This window comes from Ascaphus truei, chromosome 3 (genome assembly GCF_040206685.1).
Source record: "Ascaphus truei isolate aAscTru1 chromosome 3, aAscTru1.hap1, whole genome shotgun sequence".
Lineage (NCBI taxonomy): Eukaryota > Metazoa > Chordata > Amphibia > Anura > Ascaphidae > Ascaphus > Ascaphus truei.
The window spans coordinates 65,830,097-65,853,586 of NC_134485.1; the positions used below are offsets into that span (position 1 = coordinate 65,830,097).

General features: G+C 43.7%; 1 protein-coding gene across 4 annotated transcripts in view; it reads right to left on the bottom strand.

Moving 5' to 3' along the window:
• Window positions 1-23,490, bottom strand: part of GIT1 (GIT ArfGAP 1) — a 120,575-nt gene that overhangs the window by 32,464 nt on the left and 64,621 nt on the right. For 3 of the 4 annotated variants that reach the window (XM_075594201.1, XM_075594202.1, XM_075594199.1), the window contains exons 5-11: window positions 16,121-16,207; window positions 14,809-14,939; window positions 13,927-14,021; window positions 13,051-13,093; window positions 9,151-9,177; window positions 6,175-6,223; window positions 4,055-4,127 (exon numbers count right to left, since the gene is read on the bottom strand). In XM_075594201.1, the coding sequence (XP_075450316.1) occupies window positions 4,055-4,127; window positions 6,175-6,223; window positions 9,151-9,177; window positions 13,051-13,093; window positions 13,927-14,021; window positions 14,809-14,939; window positions 16,121-16,207 (505 nt within the window). The remainder of the gene's footprint in view (window positions 1-4,054; window positions 4,128-6,174; window positions 6,224-9,150; window positions 9,178-13,050; window positions 13,094-13,926; window positions 14,022-14,808; window positions 14,940-16,120; window positions 16,208-23,490) is intronic. The other variant, XM_075594200.1, reaches the window with a different exon arrangement.

Consider the following 23,490-nt stretch of genomic DNA (forward strand, 5'->3'; position numbering starts at 1 on the left):
GAGAAAGAGAGAGAAAGAGAGAGAAAAAGAAAGAGAGAGAAAGAGAGAGAAAAAGAAAGAGAGAGAAAGAGAGAGAGAGAGAGAAAGACACACACAAAGAGAGAAAGAGAGAGAGAGAGAGAGAAAAAGAGAGAGAGAAAGAGAGAAAGAGAGAGAAAGAGAGAGAAAGAGAGAGAGAGAATGTATTTAATAGGTTAAATGTGTCCCACACTTTTTTTTTAAATATATAAAAATAAATAAAGACGAGGATAAAGATTTCCATGGTAAACAGAAGGTTTGAGGCTGGTCACAATACTCCGTCTAATCACCAACGACATTACATGTCAGTCCTTAAAACTACAGAGGAATTGTTTTTTGTTCCTTGTTTTCTCAGTAACTACAAAGCCTTTTTTATTATTATTATTATTATTATTATTATTATTATAATAAAAACATCATAAGCAGCTAATCAGCATGAATTCAATGGACCCAAAGTAAAGTAACACATACCCAATGTCTACAGGATACTCAAATAGGCACAAGATGTTACTTTAAGGGTCACAAGCTTTCCAAAGAAGCCCATGACACTGAAGTCGCCTTAAAAATAAAATGGATGAATGTTGGCACAGTACCTGACAGCGCTGGCCTACGGTTATCCACAGGCTGAGAGCTCTGCTTGTGAGAAGTCGCATGCCACCGTCCGTGCCTAGTCCTGAGACAACCCAACCGTGGAATGGGACGGGCGAGAGACTAACTACGTGTTGTCCTCAGGTCAGGGTGGAGAGCTCCCGCAGCCTGCGCTGCGGTCCAGCCTCTCGTCTGCGCAAGGAGACGGAGAGAGCGAGAGCATAATAGTCTCTGTCTGTCTCTCTTAAGATGAGAAGCTCCGTTAAGGCCTGCTTACACTGCTCAGAAATTGGCAGCCACATGGAATGTGGGCTGAGTCAGGAACTGGTTCATAAAAAAAATTATAATGAAAAAAAAAAGAAGATAGAGTTTCTTTTTATGGTTATTATTCATTTGTGTTCTCGGCTACAAAAACGAGTTTTCTGGCATGAGAGCAGTACAAGTGTCGGGAGGAACTACATGGGGTTAACCCATTGAACTCCACTGCTGGCGTTAACGTGGTTTAATTCCACTTCCCACATTCCCCTGGCAGCGCGGACATGTGACGTCTACGTCTGGAACAAGGGTGATGTGTGGAGCTGGGGGCAAAAAGAAATATGTGGCAAAAGAATGTTTTCGTTGTTGACTGGAGTGTTTACATCGCTCCAAGAAACACTGCTCAGGCCAGAACCCAGGGGGGAAATGTCAAAGCAGAGCGCACACGCAAACACATACAGAGAACGAGAAAGCAAGAGGCGGACAAGCTCAGAGAAATGAAGGCAGGTACTCACTATTACTGTGCAGTTGTGTACTACCGCCATTTAATTAATTGCCCCCCCCCCCCCACAGCGCCACGGTCCATTCAGATAAGTGGACAACAGCAAGTTATTACAGTTAACTGAACAACTTCCTCATACTGCGAGGCAAGAAATAGAACCTAGCAATGGTTATTTTTCATGGAGTCCAACAGGAATCTCCCTGCAATAGTGCCCCGATCAGCACTGTTTATTGAATGCCCTCCCTCTCCCCCCCTCCCCCTTGCTTCTGTTCTTTGTGCATCACATTAAAAGTTCTATCATATAGTCTGGCAAAATCAGGCCTGCAGCTTCCAAGAACTTGCACGGTAACCACAGCTGCACATGATGCAAATCCTGGTAGTTCACCGCCACCACAAAATCGTGCATCACCGTACCATGTGCAGGTGTATGGGGCAACGCCCTGCTTCCCCCGGCGAGGGGCAGCTGCCACGGGCCCAGCTGTAGCACCATCTTAGGTGACCCAGGCACAACAGGGCACAGTTACTGAAGCGCCTGCTGAGAGCAGTGAGATTTCGGACTTTGGAGAGGGAAGTTCATTCAAGTCTATGGATGCAACAGAAAAACGAATGTAAGGGAGACCATGACTATTTAAGGGAGAATAATTCCCCTATGGGCAACAGCTGCTGCTATGTGCGTGAGCAACACGCCTAATGTTTAACCCCTTCACTGCCGGAGGCCAGCAACATATTGAAGAGGGATTAAAAGGGTGACATGTCCCAAGTCCCATGAAAGCACAAATCCCCCCTCCCCCCCTCCCCCCCCCCAAGTCTTGCCCACACATCTGGAAGGCCTGGAAACAAACTTATCCGGTAAGAAAAAACATGGAATATTTGGTTGGCATGTATAAAAATGAAATCGTGCATCACTATTCCAAATTGGTTTTAATTTTTTCATTGTGTATATATAGTGCAAACTGCGGCAAAGATTGTGACCGTCAGACAGGGGCTCAGGAAAGAAAGAGAAAGTGACACGCGCACAAACCACAATGTTATACCATAGATGGGAGGGGAAAAAAGCAGAGAAAGAACGCAGTATGAAGAAGAGACACAAACACTGGGAAAGTGAGACATATCCCTCAGCAGGCAGCTGACACACGTCTGGACTGATTTAGGCTTGCAACAAGCAGCGTGTTAACCCCATGATAAATGAGCGCTTTGCTCGCTGTTTGGGGAGAAGCAGATATTGGAGCTCTCATCTCATCCCAACAGCGAGACCCAAGAGTGAATGGCGCAGAAAGCAAGAACTCGCCCTCTTGCAGCTGCAGATATGTAGCACTCTGCTCAGAGCAGCGATCGCACTGCTGCACGATGGGAACAATGGGGCTTTCACGTTTCAAAATAGGACATCTTTTAATGTGCAGAAATATACTTCTCTCTGTACGTGTATTTATTTTAGAAACCGAATGACCCCACTATGCCACCGCAGATTCCACGCATGGATTGTGGACATGGAAAAATATTTGTGGATCAATGGGGGTGGAATTCTCAAAGCTTCGATATCGCCTTATTGTCATTAACTGGCTATCGGAGATTGATCAGCATTAGCGAATGATGTCTTTAATACAGGCATACCCCGGTTTAAGGACACTCACTTTAAGTACACTCGCGAGTAAGTACATATCGCCCAATAGGCAAACTGCAGCTCGCGCATGCGCCTGTCGTCACGTCCTGAACAGCAATAACAGCTCCCTACCTGTACCGAAGCTGTGCACAAGCGGGGAGACTATAGAGCCTGTTACAAATGCGTTATTTACATCAGTTATGCGCGTATATGACGATTGCAGTACAGTACATGCATCGATAAGTGGGAAAAGGTAGTGCTTCACTTTAAGTACATTTTCACTTCACATACATGCTTCGGTCCCATTGCTAATGCGGGGTATGCCTGTAGTGTATAAACCCTGGTCACGCTCCGATACCCTTTATGAAAGCTTTGTAGATGTTTCCATCCCCCATGGGCCCTATTTAAAGAATATTTAACATCGTTTGATACTTCCATAATAACGCTTTTCCTTTGCTCCTGAAATTGCTGTGGACTTACCACATATGTACTGATCGTACTAGCCAAGTAATTTAACTAGACGTACGTATGATATATTGTATATTTAACTAGGATACACATGATAAATTGTATATTTAACTAGGATACGCATGATAAATTGTATATTTAACTAGGATACGCATGATAAATTGTATATTTAACTAGGATACGCATGATAAATTGTACGAGTGAAGAGTTTCTCACCGCAAGCCTATTTCCCAATTGATTGCGCTACATTCTGGACTTGAATCTACATTCTGGGTGAGTGCCCTGAACACTATTTATTTATCTGTTTATTAATGGTTTGCAAGGCCGCCAACCGCGTTGGGAGAGCTGCCCTGGCTGCTTCGGGAGGGGGGGGGGTCTGTTCTGGCCTCAGCCAACCGGATTACTGTGCCACTGAAGTACAGCTAACATAAGCAACACCTCCCAAAGTCTGCCCTGTGACGGAGATAAAAATAATAATAAAAAAAAAATAGAATAAAAATAATGTCCGTTCACATGCATCGTCTTTTTTTAACCTTCGAAGTACATAATCCCCTAATACGTGGGGGTGCTTTGGAGTACAGCTGTAAACATGCGGGTGGGTTGTGTTACTGCCGCCTTATTACCTGCATCATTTTCTCTTCGGTCCACCTCATCATATACATCCATGGCCAGCTCCTCAAAGAGACGGTTACTGAGCTGTGAATGAACACAGTGCGATCAATAACGGGGGAGGAGGCGCAGACAAAGTGTCACTCCGGAAAAAAAGAGAGGGGATAGATAGACAGGGCGTAAATAGTGTGATGGTCACAAAAGCAGACGGGTTATCAGGGCGTAGAGAAGGCGACAGTCGGAAAACTGTAAGGGACAGACTGCTGGTAAACAGATAGGTGATTAAGCAAGCAGGGTAAAAGTGGTACTCCCAGGGTGCAGCTATAGCCCGGGCATCAGAGATGATGATGATGATGGAGGACGAGGAGGAGGGGGAAGAGAGGAGGAAGAGGAGGGATGAGGAGGAGGAGGGATGGGGAGATGATGAGGAGGAGGGATGGGGAGAGAGGAGGGATGAGGAGGAGGAGGGATGGGGAGAGATGAGGGATGATGAGGAGGAAGGATGGGGAGAGATGAGGGATGGGGAGAGATGATGATGAGGAGGGATGGGGAGAGATGGGGAGATGATGAGGAGGAGGGATGGGGAGAGATGAGGGATGGGGAGAGATGAGGGATGGGTAGAGATGAGGGATGGGGAGAGATGAGGAGGAGGGATGGGGAGAGATGATGATGAGGAGGGATGGGAGAGAGATGAGGAGGAGGGATGGGGAGGGACGAGGGATGATGAGGAGGAGGGATGGGGAGAAATGAGGGATGATGAGGAGGGATGGGGAGAGATGAGGGATGATGAGGAGGAGGGATGAGGGATGATGAGGAGGAGGAGGGATGGGGAGATGATGAGGAGGGATGGGGAGAGATGAGGGATGGGGAGAGATGAGGGATGGGGAGAGATGAGGGATGATGAGGAGGAGGGATGGGGAGAGATGAGGGATGATGAGGAAGAGGGATGGGGAGAGATGATGATGAGGAGGGATGGGGAGAGATGATGAGGAGGAGGGATGGGGAGATGATGAGGAGGGATGGGGAGAGATGAGGGATGGGGAGAGATGAGGGATGATGAGGAGGAGGGATGGGGAGAGATGAGGGATGATGAGGAAGAGGGATAGGGAGAGATGAGGGATGAGGAGGGGGGATGGGGAGAGATGAGGGATGGGGAGAGATGAGGGATGGGGAGAGATGATGATGAGGAGGGATGGGGAGAGATGAGGAGGAGGGATGGGGAGAGATGAGGGATGAGGAGGGGGGATGGGGAGAGATGAGGGATGAGGAGGGGGGATGGGGAGAGATGAGGGATGGGGAGAGATGAGGGATGGGGAGAGATGAGGGATGGGGAGAGATGAGGGATGGGGAGAGATGAGGGATGGGGAGAGATGATGAGGAGGGATGGGGAGAGATGAGGAGGAGGGATGGGGAGAGATGAGAGATGATGATGAGGAGGGATGAGGGATGATGATGAGGAGGGATGGGGAGAGATGAGGGATGATGATGAGGAGGGATGGGGAGAGATGAGGGATGATGAGGAGGAGGGATGAGGGATGATGAGGAGGAGGGATGGGGAGAGATGATGAGGAGGGAAGGGGAGAGATGAGGAGGAGGGATGAGGAGAGATGATGAGAGAGTGAAAAAAAATCAAGTCAGTATTAATATTAATGGGTCCTCTGAATTTGTTTTTTGTTCGGGAGCCCGCACATGTCTAGCTACGCCGCTGGCTACTCCCCAAAAAAGAGGGCAGAGGAGGCACAAGGCAGAGTGAGAGGTCGTATGATCAAAATAACAACAAAAAGGGCAGGTGAGCAAAAGAAAAAACAAATCATCTAATAGAACAGAGGCGCACAACTCCAGTCCTCAAAACCCCTCAACAGGTCAGGTTTTAAGGATATTCTAGCTGCAACAGGTGGCACAATCAGTGACTCGGTCGAACAATGAGCCACTGATTGAGCCAGCTGTGCTGCAGCTGGGATATCATGAACCTGACCTGTTTGGGGGCGGGGATCTTGACGACTGGAGTTGAGAACCCCTGCAATAAATACAGGGGACACACGTATTGGGACTCCCTGATCTTTACAAGGAGAAGCACCAGTCACCAATAGAAGACACAGAGAAATACACACACTCACTCAGGCACAGAACTTACCGCCTGGAGCTTTTTCTTGGCAGCTTTGGCGAGCTCAGACAGGTCCAAACTGCAAGAGTAAACAGAGAGAGTGAGAGGACGGGGAGTAACAGAGCTCCCCTCATCCTGCACCACCCAAACCCACAGGGAAGGGGAGAGGGGGGGGGGGGGGTACAGCCAAAAAAGCCCAGATGTTACACTCTGCCCTGGGGCAGGGAGAGGTCTTGGTGAAGCTTAAAGCAGCAATCCCCTCCAGAAGCCAATACGAGTTCCACTTGTACAGACAATGTTATTAGCTTGCCCACCGTTGTTATTTTATTGTATTGCTAAAAACTATGATTTTCTTCATCTCTGGTGTCTGACTGTATGAGGCTCTGGGGAGAGCTTCATGTTAACCTCCCAGACACTTGTATCCCCGAATCAGAGGATCAGTGTTGGTAATGGCCAACACGATCTTTTAAATCAAAAATAAATTAAAGAAATCAAAGGCGATGCTGCTTCAAGTCAAATAGCAACTTTTTACCATACATTTTCCTGAAAATATATATATTTCCATACTTGGGGTCCGTGTTCTTTACAACCTGGGTCATTGTTATCCCAATTGTAACACAGAACAGCTGCTGGAGAGGTCACAAACGCCCCGCTGGTCCTTCCGACCTGTGGTGCTGCTCAACTTTCCCACCTCTAAAAAGGCTTCCCTCCTGACATGTTGTGGACCATGCACAAACTGGGGATCCCCATTACTGGGGAAAGTGGAATCTCGCTCACTTTCACCACCCTTCCACAAACGGAAAACACTTCGGAAAACAAGACACTTTCCAAATACTTCGGGGTTTGTGCATCAAACCTTTCACAATCATGACAGAGGGTTGTCACAAATGGAACCTTTTCAGGTTGGGGCTAAAGATGTGAGTGGAGTATCTCAAGGATCGGTACTGGGGTACCCCTGCTTTTTTAACTTGTTTATTAATGACCTTGAGGTTGACAGAGGGCAACGTCTCCATCTTTGCTGATGACACTAAATTATGCATGGTAGTAAAACTGGAGCAGGGTGTAATTTCTCTCCAGAAAGACTTGGATAGATTGGAAACTTTGGCAGGTAAATGGCAGGTAGGGTTTAATACAGATACATGTAAGGTTGTGCATTTGGGAAACATAAAGAAGCATGCCATCTATAAACTAAAAATTGGACAGCATGAGGCCAATCCTTGATGGAGAAGGATTTAGGAGTGTTTGTAGACACCAGGCTAATAAAGAATGCTCCATGTCAGGCAGTAGATGCAAAGGCTAATAGGGTAATATCATGCACAACATGTGGTATAGATGGAAGGGAAGAGAGCATATTTTTACCCATGTGTAAATAGTACGTAAGACCACACATTCAATATAAAATAACGTCTTGGGTACCTCACATTATAAAACTGGAAACAGGGCAGAGAACAGTCACCAAATTATTAACGGGGATGGAAGGTCTGGTTTTACAAGGAAAGACTATTCAAATTAGCATGGTTTACATTAGAAAAGAGGGAATATGATTACTATTTCCAAATCCATCAATGTCAAGCTCATCCCTGGAGATTAGACAAAAGGAAATGTCACCAGCCACAAACAGAGAGAACATTATTCTGATTGCCATTACCGGAGTGGAGAAATCTTCTCTTTATAAGAGATAATTGGCAAATATTTCACTGAATTCTTTTTTGTTTTCATTCCTCTGAGATCAATAGAACTTTAAATGTAGGATGAGATCTCACCTAATGTTTCTACCCAATCCATTATATTTTATGCATGTTAAATGTTTGAAACTATGGTTTATTACAGATCTGTCAACCAGGTTTATGCCACATCTGACTTGGTAGACTTCTGTAATGTTGTTCATTTTAATTTAGCAAAAAGAAATGACCTAAAACACAAAGGAACTTCAGAGTCCATCTTAAGTGACCAACTAAACGTTTCTAAAACCTCATTTTAAGCCATGTAATGTCTCAACACGAGCGGGAAAAATAGGTAAAAAGCCCAAAAGCTCAAACATTGTCACACGAGATTCCAGAAACCGACTCGAGAAACCAAAAAATGATCTCCATTTCGCCTTTCATCTGGTTTGATTGACACAACCAGCACAAGTGATATAGGTGGTGTGTAGTGGGCTTGACATCTTGTGCGGGATCCACACTAGTTCAAGGGGTACTGCCACAATTTCGGTTTTGCCAAGTTAAACTAACCTGTAGTCTACGGGCCTGCATTGCTGTAACCAAGTCCCTTACAGTACACTTGCCCAAGCAGCGTGAGAGCTGGCAGACCTGTACATGGTCGTCTAAATTGCTCTGTGCAGGAGATATTTTGGATTTCCTAAACCACTAATTCCCAATGCCAATTACCAACGAGTCTTAAAAGAGTTGGTGCCACAGGGGTCTCATTGTACATCGCCAAGCAACTCCGCGCACGGCACTTACAGAACGGGATAGAGACCAGTTTGCAGGCCACTGTTCTAAAGATGAACTCACTCATTGCAGAGTATTGCTATACACCCCAAGAGACAACAGCCATATGACTTCTAACAGATATAGAAGTACATGGGGGAGCTTTTCTATCATTTAAGGCAACCGACTGAAGCATAACACCTGCAGTGATCTGTATCCATATGAAACGCAGAATATATTTATATATATATATATATATATATATATATATATATATAATTATTAAAAAGGCTTATTATATTTAGTTATTGTCTAGATCAGGGCTCTTCAACCAATACTCATTGGCTAAGCCACTGGTGCTGAAGCAGGGATATCCTTAAAACCTGAACGGTTGGTGGCTCTTGAAGACTGGAGTTGGCCACCCCGTGTCCAAATTTTATAACCCCGAACCTTCAGTCTGTAAACCCCAAAAAAGTAACAGGATGACAGTGATAAAGGCCCGTATTGCTGCACAAGTCACAATGCTGTCACACACACACACACACACACACACACACACACACACACAGTACTGTACCTCTGAGGCACACCCCTGGGCCGAGATCTATATCCAGTGCAGCACAAGGAAGAACAGGAGAAAGGCGGAGGTTAAACAGCGCGTTAATGTTACACACACACAGCCAGAACACGGCATTTCACACCACCACATCCTTCGAAACAACGTAACAAAGCTTTGGCCGCCAATTTCAAAAGGTTTTTGTTACATAAGAGTATAGTAAAGGTGTAAACCTCTCAAGACCACATGATCATGTATTCCACCAGTAACCATGTCTTCTTAAACTCCCTGTCCTTATTTTCTGCATAGATGTATTTGTGGGAGTCACCCCCTTTATCATTGGAGTATTGCTACATCATATGAATCGCTGCAGCAAGTCGCTCCACGGCTTATGTGTATGTCCCCTAAATATAGAAGCTATTAACGTAAGAAATGAGGAAACAAATGACCCCCAACTTGAAAAGCAACCAAACATGCTATAAAGCTATCAAACATGCTATAAAGCTATCAAACATGATATAAAGCTATCAAACATGATATAAAGCTATCAAACATGATATAAAGCTATCAAACATGCTATAAGTAGGAATAAATATTACCAAGTTGATACATTGGAAAGTGTTCACATACCTTGCTCAGCGCACCTGCTGTAACGATCACAGCTTAATTTAGCAGGGGTTATTCATTAAACTGCAATAGTGTCGATCAGAGCACTACTGCACGCAAAAACAAACAAAAAAAAACAAAAAAAAAAACGCACAAACTTCAAAGGTGCCCCGATCGGCATCATTGCAGCTTTATAAGTCCCCCTTTTATTAAGTTTGTTTGTTCACCAAATTAACACATTGAACTACACAACACATATACGCGCGCGCAGACAGAAAGCAATACAGATACAATCCAGAATTACAAAACCTCTCCAATGCAAAAGTCATGCAAAAAAGTACACACTGCAAGTTTTATTCAAGTGTCTGAATATACACGCATGTGTTCCAGCCTCTAAACTCCCTTTCTGCAGATATGATGGTTGTTGTCAGACAAGCTTGTAGTACTCAGCTCTCGCTACTAGAGGGAGCTCCTGCCTATCTATGCAGCAGCTATTCCCACAGGCACAATAAATGTTATTGACGACAATGAAATGAAAAGCAAATTGTAGCAGTTTATAGCTTTGCATCAAATTAATTAGGAAATATAGTTTTTGAAAAGTAGTTTAAGTATTTAGGTAACAAAAAGTAACAGAAACTGTTACATTTCATGTGAAAATACAGCACAATACTGCACTACAGTTTGACCCCAACTCAGGTCTTTTTACTATGTATTTGGGGGGGAAGTCCTTTTATCATGTATTGGGGGGGAGAGTGGGGGCCTTTCTACCATGTATTGGGGGGCTCTTTTTATCATGTATTTTGGGGGGGGGTCTTTTTACCATGTATTTGGGGGGGGAGGGTGTATTTTTTACCATGTATTTGGGGGGGGGGTGTCTTTTTTTGGGGATATTTTACTATTTAATAGTATTTTACTATGTATTGTGGGGGTCTTTATACTATGTATTGGGGGGTGGGTGGGGGTCTTTTTACTATGTATTTGGGGGGGATCCTTTTACCATGTATGAGGGGGGGGGGGGTCTGGCGCAGGAAGGAGGCGCAGATGCGTACCAGCGGGGGGTGGCTGCCGGCAGCAGGCGCGTGCCAGTGGAGGAGGAAACTGCACAACAGCAACTTCTAGTGCTCGCCGGGCCCCGCAGCCACTAGGCACGGGACTCCTGTCCCAGCTCTCCCCCGTAGGCGTGTGGGCCGCATGGTGACACAGTCGGCCAGTATGACAGCCCCAAGGCTGCGCTTATAGTGCAGGCGACGGCGCGACCGATGGCGCTCCCAAAAATCTGGTAGTCACTGTTATTTGATTTTCTTTCAGCGACGATCTCCCCTTGCGGCCAATCAGAGAGCTTCTCCGTCCTTCTGCCTTCCCCCTTTCTGACGTCACTGGCCTTGTAGCCGGCGACGTCGCCTAAACTTTAAATGCAACTATCGCAATGGCGACGAGTGACGTCATCGGTCGCGTCGCCGGCAGTATTAGCGCAGCCTAACTGATGCAAAATGGTCTCCCGCTTTAACATCCACAGCATTTAGCAGCAGCGCTCCAATCGCTTGTGTCCTTAGATTAATTTAAATATAATTGGCTAGTTTTTCTGTGATTATTCGGCTTTATTTTGTAAATCAAAATGCCACTTGTGAGCACAGTCACATGTCTCAGGCAAGTCTGCATCCCTGCCTTACCCCATTATCTCTTAGCATACAATGCTTCAACTGCAGCCAGGAATTCTGGGAAATGATATGCAAATGAGCACACTGTCACCTTTTGCTTCTTGTCCATTTTAACATGGACCCCCTGTAACCTTATGCCTGCCGCAATACACAGCTTTTCAGCACAGCCGGAGTTAAAGAAGTGCATAGCCAGTAACCCAACTCACAGACAGCTGTTTTGACGTTGAGCGGTTTTATTTTGTCACGCTGGTGGTGTACTGCATATGGCATGCCAATACTATTTATTTTTCTTGAATCCATATAATTTCTTGTTCAGCCATTTGTATTTGTTAAGGGCTCTGCTAAGCCCATGATACATTTATTCGTCGTACTTTATAATTAAGAATACATAAAAAAGAAATAAATACAAATAAAAAACACTTATGTGCAATGATTATCTATAGATTTGTGATGGTTAGTGTGTGATTGCCATGGAACAGTGAAGGAATCATTACCAGAAAGCCCGACATCACTAGAGAGAAAATGGGCCTTTAGCACATCCAGCCTGGGCAAAAATTATTTGGCTGTATAATGAACAAGGTCCTCACGCTAAACACAGTTTCATCCCCTCAAACACTACCCGTTGCCTTTTCTTATTTCATAAACCAACAGTTCTCAACATGATGTCGTCGTACTTATTTCACAAAATGGATGCTAAGATTTATTTGAACAGGAGTTTTCAAGATGGCTGTCAAGATCCCTGCGGAAGAAGTTACCATGGTGATATAAAGACTAGCAATGTATGGCCTTTCATTTCTAGAATCTCACTTTTGAAATGAACCGCAAAATCATGTTATTAGTAATGCATTTCTTCTTAAAACAAATACATGGATGCACACAGAGAGAGAATATGTGTGTGTGTGTGTGTGTGTGTGTGTGTGTGTCTGTGTGTGTGTGTGTGTGTATATATGTATGTATGTATGTATGTATGTGTGTATAAACATTTTAAAATCTATTCAAGAATACATCTGTCTAAAGGAGTTTGATGCACATCTCTTATTTATTGATTTTACCTGAAGTAGTTGTTCGAAGGTGTTTAGATGTGCTAGCTTAGCCCCATTTAGTATACATGGGCCTTAGTATCAATTAACACAATGCTCCCCCACCCCCAGTTATGGAGCCTTCCCCATGGGGTGGGTATTAGGAGTTCAGCAGCTCAATAAAAACAGGATGCAGCCGTGTCATGGGTACTTCCTGGACACGGAGGAGGAGGGCACATAACGGACGCAGGAGGGGAGTCTGTGTCATCAATACAAATAAAGTACAGCACATCCGATTTCTGTACTTCTGCACCCTTAGTAACAGGAGATACCCGCAGAGCATCAAACCCACTTCCACATCATGACTGCTACTAGTCTAAGGAGTGGAAATCAGACAAAATCACTGTCCTCTGAAGTGGGAAGGCCAAAGTCGGACATCCAGAGCAAGCTCCATGTTTTCAACAACAACGAGTGTTGTAGTGCAGGTTTCATTAAATCCACAATGTGCTGGTGCCAACTTAAAATGCAGCTGGGGAGGCTGTAGTTTAATGCAAAGCAATCCTACCACAGGAAAGTTCTTCGAATGCTTAGAACAGAAGGACTGGACGTACAGGTGAGTGAGCTGTGCAGTCACTTACCTGTCAGCCATCTGCGGGATAATATAATGTCCGTTTTTATGATCTGGAAAGAGAGAGATTGTATAGTTGTTAGCGTAGTTTAAAAGGGCACAATATATATACCCTGCAGGTAAAAACAAGTTACACTCACAAAGCTATTAAACATTACAACGCTACTGAGAACTGGCGGAAAGGGAGTTATACGACTTACAGCTTTATTCTATAGAAAATTAAACACAAAAAGAACATTATAATAGATTTACCACAAATGAAATGAACTTGGAATATGGATTCCTTAATTTATGGTATTTAGGAATGTGATTGTGTGTCTTCCTATGGAGTATTTCTCCATTTGGGATTCTTCCTATAGTTGGGACAGTATTGTGCATAGTGGGATGTAGCACAGAGCCATTCAGAATCAACCCTGGAGTTTTTCCCAATTCAATGATTGATGTTTATATATAAAGCCCGACTTGAAATTTCAATGATAATTAATAGGTATGTTTTCAAGAAGTCAGTAAACTATTCTATTGATCAGAAATAAGCATGTATACTCCTGCCAACGATGGATGCACTTTTATTCTAGTGATATTTTAAGAAGATCTAGCTAAACAAAGCCTAAAGACAGTACTCGTGATTAATAAATCCACTATACCGGTACTATCGCCTAATAAATACTGTATAATCTGGTGGTGCAATGGAAATAAACTACGAATATAAAAACTAGGGGAAAGGAGTTTACCAATTTCTCTGGCGAAAGGGTTAATGAAGCCGTGAAAGTTTCAACAAGACTTGCCTCATGGCCAAGCGAAAAGCGGGGACAGGATATCTCTACTCCCTTTCCTTCTACTATTGCCTTTCCAGAATGGATGGTCTTTGCAGCTGTGTGATACTCACCAGGTTTACGACCGCAAAGGTAAAAAGCCAGCCTGTCCGTCAGCTCGTACTGACACTCCACTAATCGGTCTGCCAGATCGTGGTGACCAGCCTGCCTGCAGGAGGGAAGGGCAGCTGGTCACATGGGGGTTCACATGGGTAGTTCTTGGCATAGCCAAACTTCACACATGGGCTAAGCAGTCCAAGGGGTCACAATAATCCTGATCATTTGTTACAGGGCACTTGCATATTTCGCAGTGTAATACAGGGGGGGGGGGGGGGGGAGTGAGGAAGGATCATAACACTTTTTTTATCCTAATCTTATTTTAATATTCCTTCTACATCTGTTTCCATAACATAATTGGGAATTAAAACTCTTAAAATAGTCAGCACGATTTTATTTTTACATATCTAGTTTGTAATGATCTAAGCTTTGTTACTCGGGAGAAAACATTTGAGATAATAAATGACAACGTATTGAAGAAGGTATGCCTGGGGGTGCATCAAAAATACAGGATATTAGGTTAACCAAAAAATATATATTTTTTTTTTAAATCAAAACGATGTTTACTTTTCTCCATGTCTTTGAGTGGCAAATACCTCCATTACTGATCACATTATAGCAATTCTTGCATCAATAAGATGGACAGAAAAATAGATGTATGTTTGTTAGATAGGTCAATTAAACCAAACGAAAAATGGAACGCACAATTTCAGATGATTTCTTTCTAATATATGACAAGGCAAAATTTGAAGGAAAAAAAAAAAATTGCTGCAGAATAGGCAAAAAAAAATTAAGTGGAAATATCATTTTCTTTTAACATACCAACAGGGAATGGTTTATATAGGTATATAGAATAGATCACCTAGAATACCCAGAATGCCCTGGCACCGCCTCTTTACCTGCCATAGTCAATGGGTGTCCTGCCATTCACATCGGGCGCCCCGGGATCAGCTCCATACACTACGAGAAGCTCAGCCTGGAAGACCTGTCCGGCTTTAGCTGCCACATGCAGGGGGGTGGTACCCTTCTCCTAAAAATACAAGCAGCGTTAGTTACAAAGCCTCCAAGCTTAGTCCCAGGCATCCCAGAAGGGGGAATAGCAAGAAGAGTTGCAGAGTCCCATCATCGCCATTCAGGGTCAGGGCCAGCACCTCTTGGTCAGACAACCCCAAGACCCAGTCTCTCACTAACACAACAAAGAATATGTAAAAGAGAGATAGAGGCTACAGGGAGGAAAAGGCCCTCTATATAAAACACTACTACTGTATATAGACTAATCTAGAGATCCCAGAGCAGTTGTAAGCAGCTATTGGCTGTAAAAAAAAAAGGCGGGCGTTCTGTTGCAAACAATGCTAGATAGTGCTTTTTTTGTTTTTTAACCTTTTACCTGTAACAATAGTAATTGAATACCTTGGCTGTAACTTTTGGCGAAACATGGGCTTACTTTTTGTGTGGATAGTATAAAATGGACACCGGGCTACGTCCTTGAGTGGGCGGGAGAATACGGAAGCTTCCTCATGAGTACTCAAAACAGCAGTAATTCTGTTGACAAAAGCAGGCAACCCCCCCCCAAAAAGTACTCATTAGAAACATTTGTTTTTTAATCATATTTAAAACTAGGGGCATCCCATGGAGTAGAACTGCTCTGTTATCGGTAGATTCCCGCCAGGTCACTAGATATTCAGTGTAGAAACAGATGCCAGGAGACCAAACAAGGAGATGAATGGTGTCCTTCCCCTCACTGCCAATAATCACACAGCTGGCAGCCATTTTCATTTCTCAGATATTTGGGATATTGGCACCAATTTTCCTAATAATCTGGTGGTTCTTGGTTATAAAGAGATTGGCATTCCCAGTCTATGGCATTCGAACGTTCGGGTAAGAAAAAAAAAAAATACGAAATCTACAAAAAAATAAAATTAAAGTGGCTTATTTAGTGTATTCTCTGTGCATAAGAAATACAATCCAATATGTCTCCCATAAAATGTAAGAAACTTGACCAACTGGGTCCCTAGAAGAATCCAATGGACACAATACAGTAGGAAATCTTTGATATGTATCAAGAGTTTGATAAATAGACCACTGTCTAGCTCTCCGGATCACATAGGGAGGAGGAGATACACCAGAGTTAAGGTGAAGTCCGAGGGAAGGAGGACTGGACTGCAAGATTCATAGATGCAGAGTGGGTGACAAGTTCAGGGGAGCGATTACCGGATGAAAGAAGTTAGCCTGAGCCCCAAGAGACAGCAGACGTAGACAGGTCTCTAGGTTCCCAGTCCTCACACTGGAGTGAAGTTGCTGTAAAAAGCAAGAGAGACAGACATCAGGAGGGGTGGGTGGGTGCACATGCCTCTGAAGTAGGAGAAAACACATTTTTGTAAGAGCGCTTAAAATACATGGTTTCTACAGGAATGCAGAAGTGCAGTTGGGGACCACAATATGTGCAAGAATAAAATCACAATACGAATGCACATGCTTTCAACCTCATCCCCTGTCTCTTTATGGTTACTGAAATATTATAATATACATATTCAGTGGTTGACAAATCACCAAAAAATCTACTCGCCAGACAAAAAAATCTACTCGCCACCTAGTACCAAACGTGTGCTGCTTGGGCCAATATTTACTCGCCCGGGGGTTAAATCCACTCGCCCGGGGCGAGCAAATGTATAGGTTTGTCGAACACTGTACATATTGAAGCCAGGCAACAGGTCGATCTCTCCCATTAGTAATCATGTATACATAGCCAGACACCATAAAAACAAAGAGAAAACTTTTCCTTACCGTTCTCTCTCCATGACGGTGACCCCAATAGATTTAGCCCTTCTTACTTTGTGGTAGGATCATCCTTTTAGTTTTAAAAGGTTTCTGTGACCCTCTCACTACAGTTACAGGTCTAGCCAAGATGCATAGGCATCCCAAAAATATATATTTTTATTTTTTTTAAAGTCAAAACAAATTTTTATACTTTCCCTTTATTCCTCTTCGGGACAGGAAAGGACACCGACTCGTAGGGAAAAAAACCCAAATAAATAAATAAAAAGGGTGCGCGCGCTGAGCACACGCATTTTAAGTGAAACTTCTTTGTATTTTGCCAGTGAAATTGTGTATATTATAGTACAGTATAGTCTCTGTGTTGTGGGAACGAGCGAGCTGTGGAGTCCCCAGAACAGCAGGACCGCACCTGACCCCAAGGAGCGCCCCCCCTCCTGCAGCGGCGTGTTCTCATAGCAAGCCAACATCACATGAAGGCGCAACGTCACATGGCGATGCATTGCCATGACAACAAGCTGCCATGAGAACGTGACATCACATAATGCGGCAACGCTGCAGGAGGAGAGCCACACTTCAAGGAATTGCCCGGGGCGGCAGGTAAGTACAATCCGCCGCTACATATCAGGGCTGAAAACCAAAATGTTGGAGCTTGCTTCTGCATCCTTCTGTAAGCAGAGATGTTGGCTTTGAACATGTTGTACTTAATGCAGCTACAACATGCTATACTGATTTTTAGTAGCTGGATGGGTGCTTTTGAAATCTAGATTTGGTCTCACTTCATTGGACACATTGTGATTACGACGGGAACTCTTTATGAGTTATTCAGCGTGTGTCTCTCCCCGGCTCGGTGCATGTGCTGGCGGCGCCGGCCACCTTTGCGATTGCGGCAACAGTCACATCTGCGCATGCACGGCCAACACAGTTGACGTCACTTCCGTCTCCACGAAAAAGATTTGTGCCATGAAATTTTACTAGGTGCCAGCAAAGACGTTTCACTTCAGAAATAACAGTAAAGAAAGGGTCTTTTCGCGATTGTCCCGCATGATAGTGAACACTAATGGGGATGTCCACAAGCAGTCTAACTATGGTGGAAGCCATCCTAGATGACTGCATGGAGTACTTTTCTCCAAAATGTCACCTCATATTACTCGACCTCTCATTTGATACTGCGGACCACCCTCTTCTTCATATTCTCCATACTCTTGACATTCGTAACAAAGCTCTATCCTGGGTCTCCTCTTACCTCTCCCATTGTACTTTCATTGTCTCTTTTGCCAACTCCTCCTCATCTATCGATCTCTCTGTGGGGGTATCCAAGGCTCTGTCCTGTGACCTCTTCACTCTAGGTGACCTAATCATATCTCTTGGGTTCAAATATCACCACTATGCTGACGACACACAAATTTACTTTTCTACCCCTGACCTTATACCTGCTGTACAGACTAAAGTTTCTGAATGTCTCTCTGCTATATCATCCTGGATGGCCCTCCACGACTTAAACTTAACATGGCAAAAACAGAGCTCCTCATACTTCCTCCCCAACCTGGCCCTACTACCTCCTTCCACATTACTGTTGGAAGTATTATCATTAACCCAGTAGCTCAAGCATGAGGCCCAGGAGTCACACTCGACTCCTCTCTAACACCCTTCTCACATTCAAAAATGTAGCTAAAACCTGTCAGTTTCCCCCCCGCAATATTACCAAAGATACACCCTTTCCTCTGTTGCTCGACTGCAAAAACTCTGACACAGACCCTCAATCTCTCTCCCGTCATGACTACTGTAACCTCCTGCTGTCTGGCCTTCCTGCCTCCCTTACAATCTATCCTAAATGCTGCTGCCAGAATCACTCTATTTCAGAAATTTGTCTCAGCGTCTCCTCTGCTGAAATCCCCATCCTGGCCTCCTATCAAGTCCTGTATCACACACTCAATTCTCCTACTCACTTTTAAAGATTTACACTCTTCTGCTCCTCCTTACATCTCAGCCCTAATTTCCGCTACACCATCCCGACTCTTGCGTTCTGCCCAAGGATGTCTTCTCTCTACCCCTTTTGTATACAAAGCCCTCTCCCGCCTTAAACCTTTCTCACTGACTGCCCCACACCTCTTGAATGCCCTTCCCCTCAATATCCAACTCGCACCCTCTCTATCCACCAGAAAACACACCTGCTTAAGGAAGCATATGAAAACTTCCATGGCTGACAATTAACACCTCATACATAAACCTTGGCCCCTTGCAGGCGCACTTACCAGAACGCCATCCTACTATCTCTGTACGTTCTTCCTACCAACCAATTAGATTGTAAGCTCTTCAGAGCAGGGACTCTTTTTTCCTAAATGTTACATTTATGTTTGAAGAACTTCTCCCCTTTGTGTATTATTTATATTACTTGTTATGATTGTCACATGCATTACTGCTGTGAAGAACTACGTACATTATATAAATATATATAAATATAGACAAATATATATATACATACATACCTCACTGGAGGAAATAAAAAAATCAAATGTATCTTTGTCTTATGAAAGTATTTCATGAGGATCATTTTGCTGCCTTGCAAAGATCTTCAGAAGATGCTTGTGCTCTGTTGGTCCATGATGCGACCATGGTTCGTGTGGAGTGTGCTTTAATTTTTAGTGGACACTCCAATTGTTTTGCCTTGCAAGTCCCTTCCATACAAAAGTTGAATCCATCTTGCTATTGAAGATACTGAGGCAGCATAACCTCTCCTTTATCCGAACAAATAACTTTTCTGATGCTCTATATCTTTCCGTGTGGTTAACATAATGAGACTAATGTTCTAATGACATCCAGACACAATCTCATTCTTTTTCTCCCTCAGGATTGGGACAGAATGAAGGCGCTATTATTTCTTGGCTCATATGGAAGGATGAGACAACTTTTGATCAAAATGGCGGTACTGTCCGCATGACAATGTTGTCCTCATGACAATGTTGTCCTCATGTATCCTAAAATATGGAGCTCTGCAAGATAAAAAGTTTGAGGTTCCCCAATTCTTCTGGCGGAGATGATAGCAGTGAGGAAAAACTGCTTTGAAAGTTAGCCACTTGTCTGATAAATGTAGCAGGGGTTCAAAAGGAACATTGACCAGTGCTTCCAGATCTACATTAAGATCCAGAGCGGGAACCAGAGCGCGTATTCTGGGCCTCAATATCCACGCTGTCTTATTAAACATTTGACATCCTTCTGGAGACCAAATGGTGTTTCAAAGACCATACCCAGTGCAGATACTTGGATTTTAATGGAATTCAGACTATGCCTTATCATATCCTAGTTGCAGGAAATCCAAGATATTATGGAACGATTTCTGGATCCAATGCTTGCGATCCACAACATTTAAGAATTTTTGACCACACTGTATATATTTTTGTTTGCAATATACTGTATGCTTGATGTTGATTGTTTTCTGGTTCATAAAAAGGTTTTAATCACTTCGATGATGCGTCTGCAGCCCAAGTTCAGCTATAGAGACCTTCTGGTTGGAACCAACAGAACTGTAGATCTGTCCATAAGTCGGACTGCATCAAAAGACACATCCGACATGGTATCTATAGCTTCTCTTATAGGGTTAAAATATTTCAGGAGCCTTTGCCTGCGGACCCACTTCTAATTGTTCTTCCATCCTTCACACGCAAACTTTCAATGTTCTAGACATACAGACCATCACCACCATCACTACCATCGGTTCTTAGGCTGTTCCAATAGTGCAAAATTGCTTCTTAAAGAGGTCTCTCCATCCTACAATCCTTAGGGTTGTGAAAAGAATCTAAGGGTATAGTATTTTTTCTTTCGATCCTAGCTACCACTGAATCTACTTTTGGTGGGTTATGCCAGTGCCGTAAATTTTGCATTGAAAAGGAATACATTTTAGAAAGTGGCTTAGAAATGGGACATCTTTTATCAGGATGCTGCCATTCATTATGAATATCTTTCATGACCTGGTGAACCAGGAAGGATCTGGCTTTTCTCTGTGATCCCAGAAATGCGCCATCTACGGCAGTGGTGCTCAACTCCAGTCCTCAAACACCCCTCCCCCCCCCCCCCCCCAACAGGTCTGGTCTTCAGGATATCCCAGCTTCAGCACAGGTGGCTCAATCAGAGGCTCGGTCTGCGACTGAGCCACATGTGCTGAAGCTTGGATATCCTGAAAACCTGACCTGTTGGGGAGGGGGCCTGAGGTCTTTAGTTGAGCACCCCTGACCTACGGTATGGAGATCTTATTTGAGGTCTTCATTATACATAGCTGTTGCATTCCTTTAATTAGCTTGTCCACTGAGCCGACATTAACATTCTCCCGTACATACTTCATTCCTCCCTCTTCGGAGGAGAAGGAATCTTCCCAGTCTGGATAAATGGTTCCCTGTCCATCGGAACACCGGGAGGGAGATCTTGAACGTTTCATGGAAGCCTTCTTTGCCATATTTTTGGCTGCCTCAAATGTCTCCATAGGAGTATTTAAGCCGTGAAAAAAAAATGCATTCATTTCTGCTGAAGCTTCCTTAGAAGCAATATTGTTAGGACAATCTAAGGCTGGTTCTATACTGCCGGGGCGTGCTGCGCCGTGCGTGCGCACGGCAGTTATAGATGGCTGAGGTCAGCCAGCCCTTCAACAAGGGCCGCGCGCGCGCACGGCAGGGAGCCGACAGACAGCGGGGAGCCGACAGACAGCGGGGAAGAGAAGGAAAATCATCTTTTCGCGCCGCTACCGGCGCTGAATGTGTGTGTATATATTTGTGTGTCTGTACAAATTTAATACATTTATTTTTACCAATGTTTTTTTTTTTTTAATAAATAATAAATTACACATACACACACACACACAAACACTGTACCTTCACAGCTCACAGCATACACACAAAAAGCACACGGCCGCAACCAGTATAGAACGGCCCTTAGTTCAATTAGGAGGTAATTTCCCATCACAAAGCCCGCACTGCTGCACAAGGTTTTTGTTTTTACTACAGCCTTTCTAGTCTTAGTAGATATATGTTTTCTGTTCAGGGGAAGGACAATCTTATAGAGGCACTCTAAAAACAAAGAAAGTTAGAACACAAATACTGGTGCACCTAACCCCAGGTCAGACTTGCTGCTGTCCAAGACATCCAAAAGGGAAAAAAATCAACACACACACACGTTTCGGATGACACAGCAGCCACTTTCAAAACCGCATTATTTTCCGGTTCGGGAACCACCTGGTTCTAGAGATACTAGTTCTCCAACATAGGTTCGACACATTAGGATAAATCATTTTAGGCATAGCAGGTGTGTAATACAACCTAAGAAACACCTTCTAGTAGACTTCTCCTGTGGTGGCTGACCCAGATTAGGTTATTCCAGATTTTTTAGATAGGAAGAATTAAAAAAGGATTAGGAGGTTTACGCGTAGTATTTTTGACCGAAGTGGAATTAAGCTGCAAACATGGATATCTATTTTGAGATGATAAAGAATACATCTCTCTCAAAGTCCGAAAGGAGTATATCTCTCCATTTTTGTCAAGTAATTGAAATATAGAATGTCTTACATTCATTTTGTTTATATTTTTTAAATGCTCTTGCAGCCGATCGGGAGGAAAGTTTGGGTTAAAACTGATGGGTCCTAACGGTGAAGGAAAAGTAGCCAACTTAAAGGACAGTACCAGACTGTCCTATATTTAGAAAGTAAGTTCTGTCGTAGGTAAGAGATTACAATTTTTTGGGTCTATGATTTACGTTGAGACCTGATAATTGTGCCAAAGAGACGTGTTTAAAATTAGCCTGTTCAACACAGGTCTTCGTCACAAGCAAACCAGTCCCCTATTGTTTTGGTGGTGAGACGCTTAATATTTGTGCAAAACAAGCACTTCTAATCCACTTCATTTTTGGGCAGATATAACATCTTTTGTTAATTCTAGCCTTTTTGTTCCATATAAAATCCAAAAGTAGTTTTTGTTAATGCATTCTTACACTGTTCTAGAGATTTTTTTAAATGTTAAAGTCTGAGCCAGGTACAAAAATGGAGGCAAAATCATCTTGCTAGCAGCTATTTTATCTAGTCAAAAAATACCGTTCCTATCCAAGATTTCTTCTAGTCTTGTTGAATAAAAGAACAATATTGGCTTTAAATCCTGATTTATTATGTATGATTTAGCAGTATTAATGTTCAGAATTTCTGAATTCTGATGGTCAACTTCAAAACATGATTAACATCATTTCTCATTTCTGCCATAAAATATGTTAAAGATTCAGAGGGCTTATCAATAAATAGGAGGACATGATCCATGCATACGGCTGGGGTCCTGGTGCCTTCCCCCGTGCGGAGGCTGGTCAGTGAGCGGGCGCTTACCTGGCCATGGTGGACGGCCATGGGGGACGTGCCGAGGGGCATCACGGAGCTGGTGCACCCTCATTGGGCGAACCGTTCACATGACCGGCCTGTCGCGCCAAGAAATCAGTTTTAACTGATTTCTAGCGCAACGCGCGCCCCCTCCCGCGTCCCCACAGTCTGCAGTACCATGGCCCCAGCCTTAAGCGCTTTTGTTTTCTGTATGTCCTGAGCGAATACCTGCAATGTTTGGGTTCTCATTCTCAGAGCAAAGAGATCCATAATTAAAGCAAATATTAAAAAAGTGACATAGATCATCCCTATCAAGGAATTGGAGACCCATTAGTTCTAACTTTGACAGATGGGCAACTACATAGGGCCATTATCCATGTAATGAAGTTTGGGTCTGATCATCTTTATCAACATCTCCTGAATAAAAAGCCAATTAACCATCAAAAGCTTTATTGGCTCTGGGAGC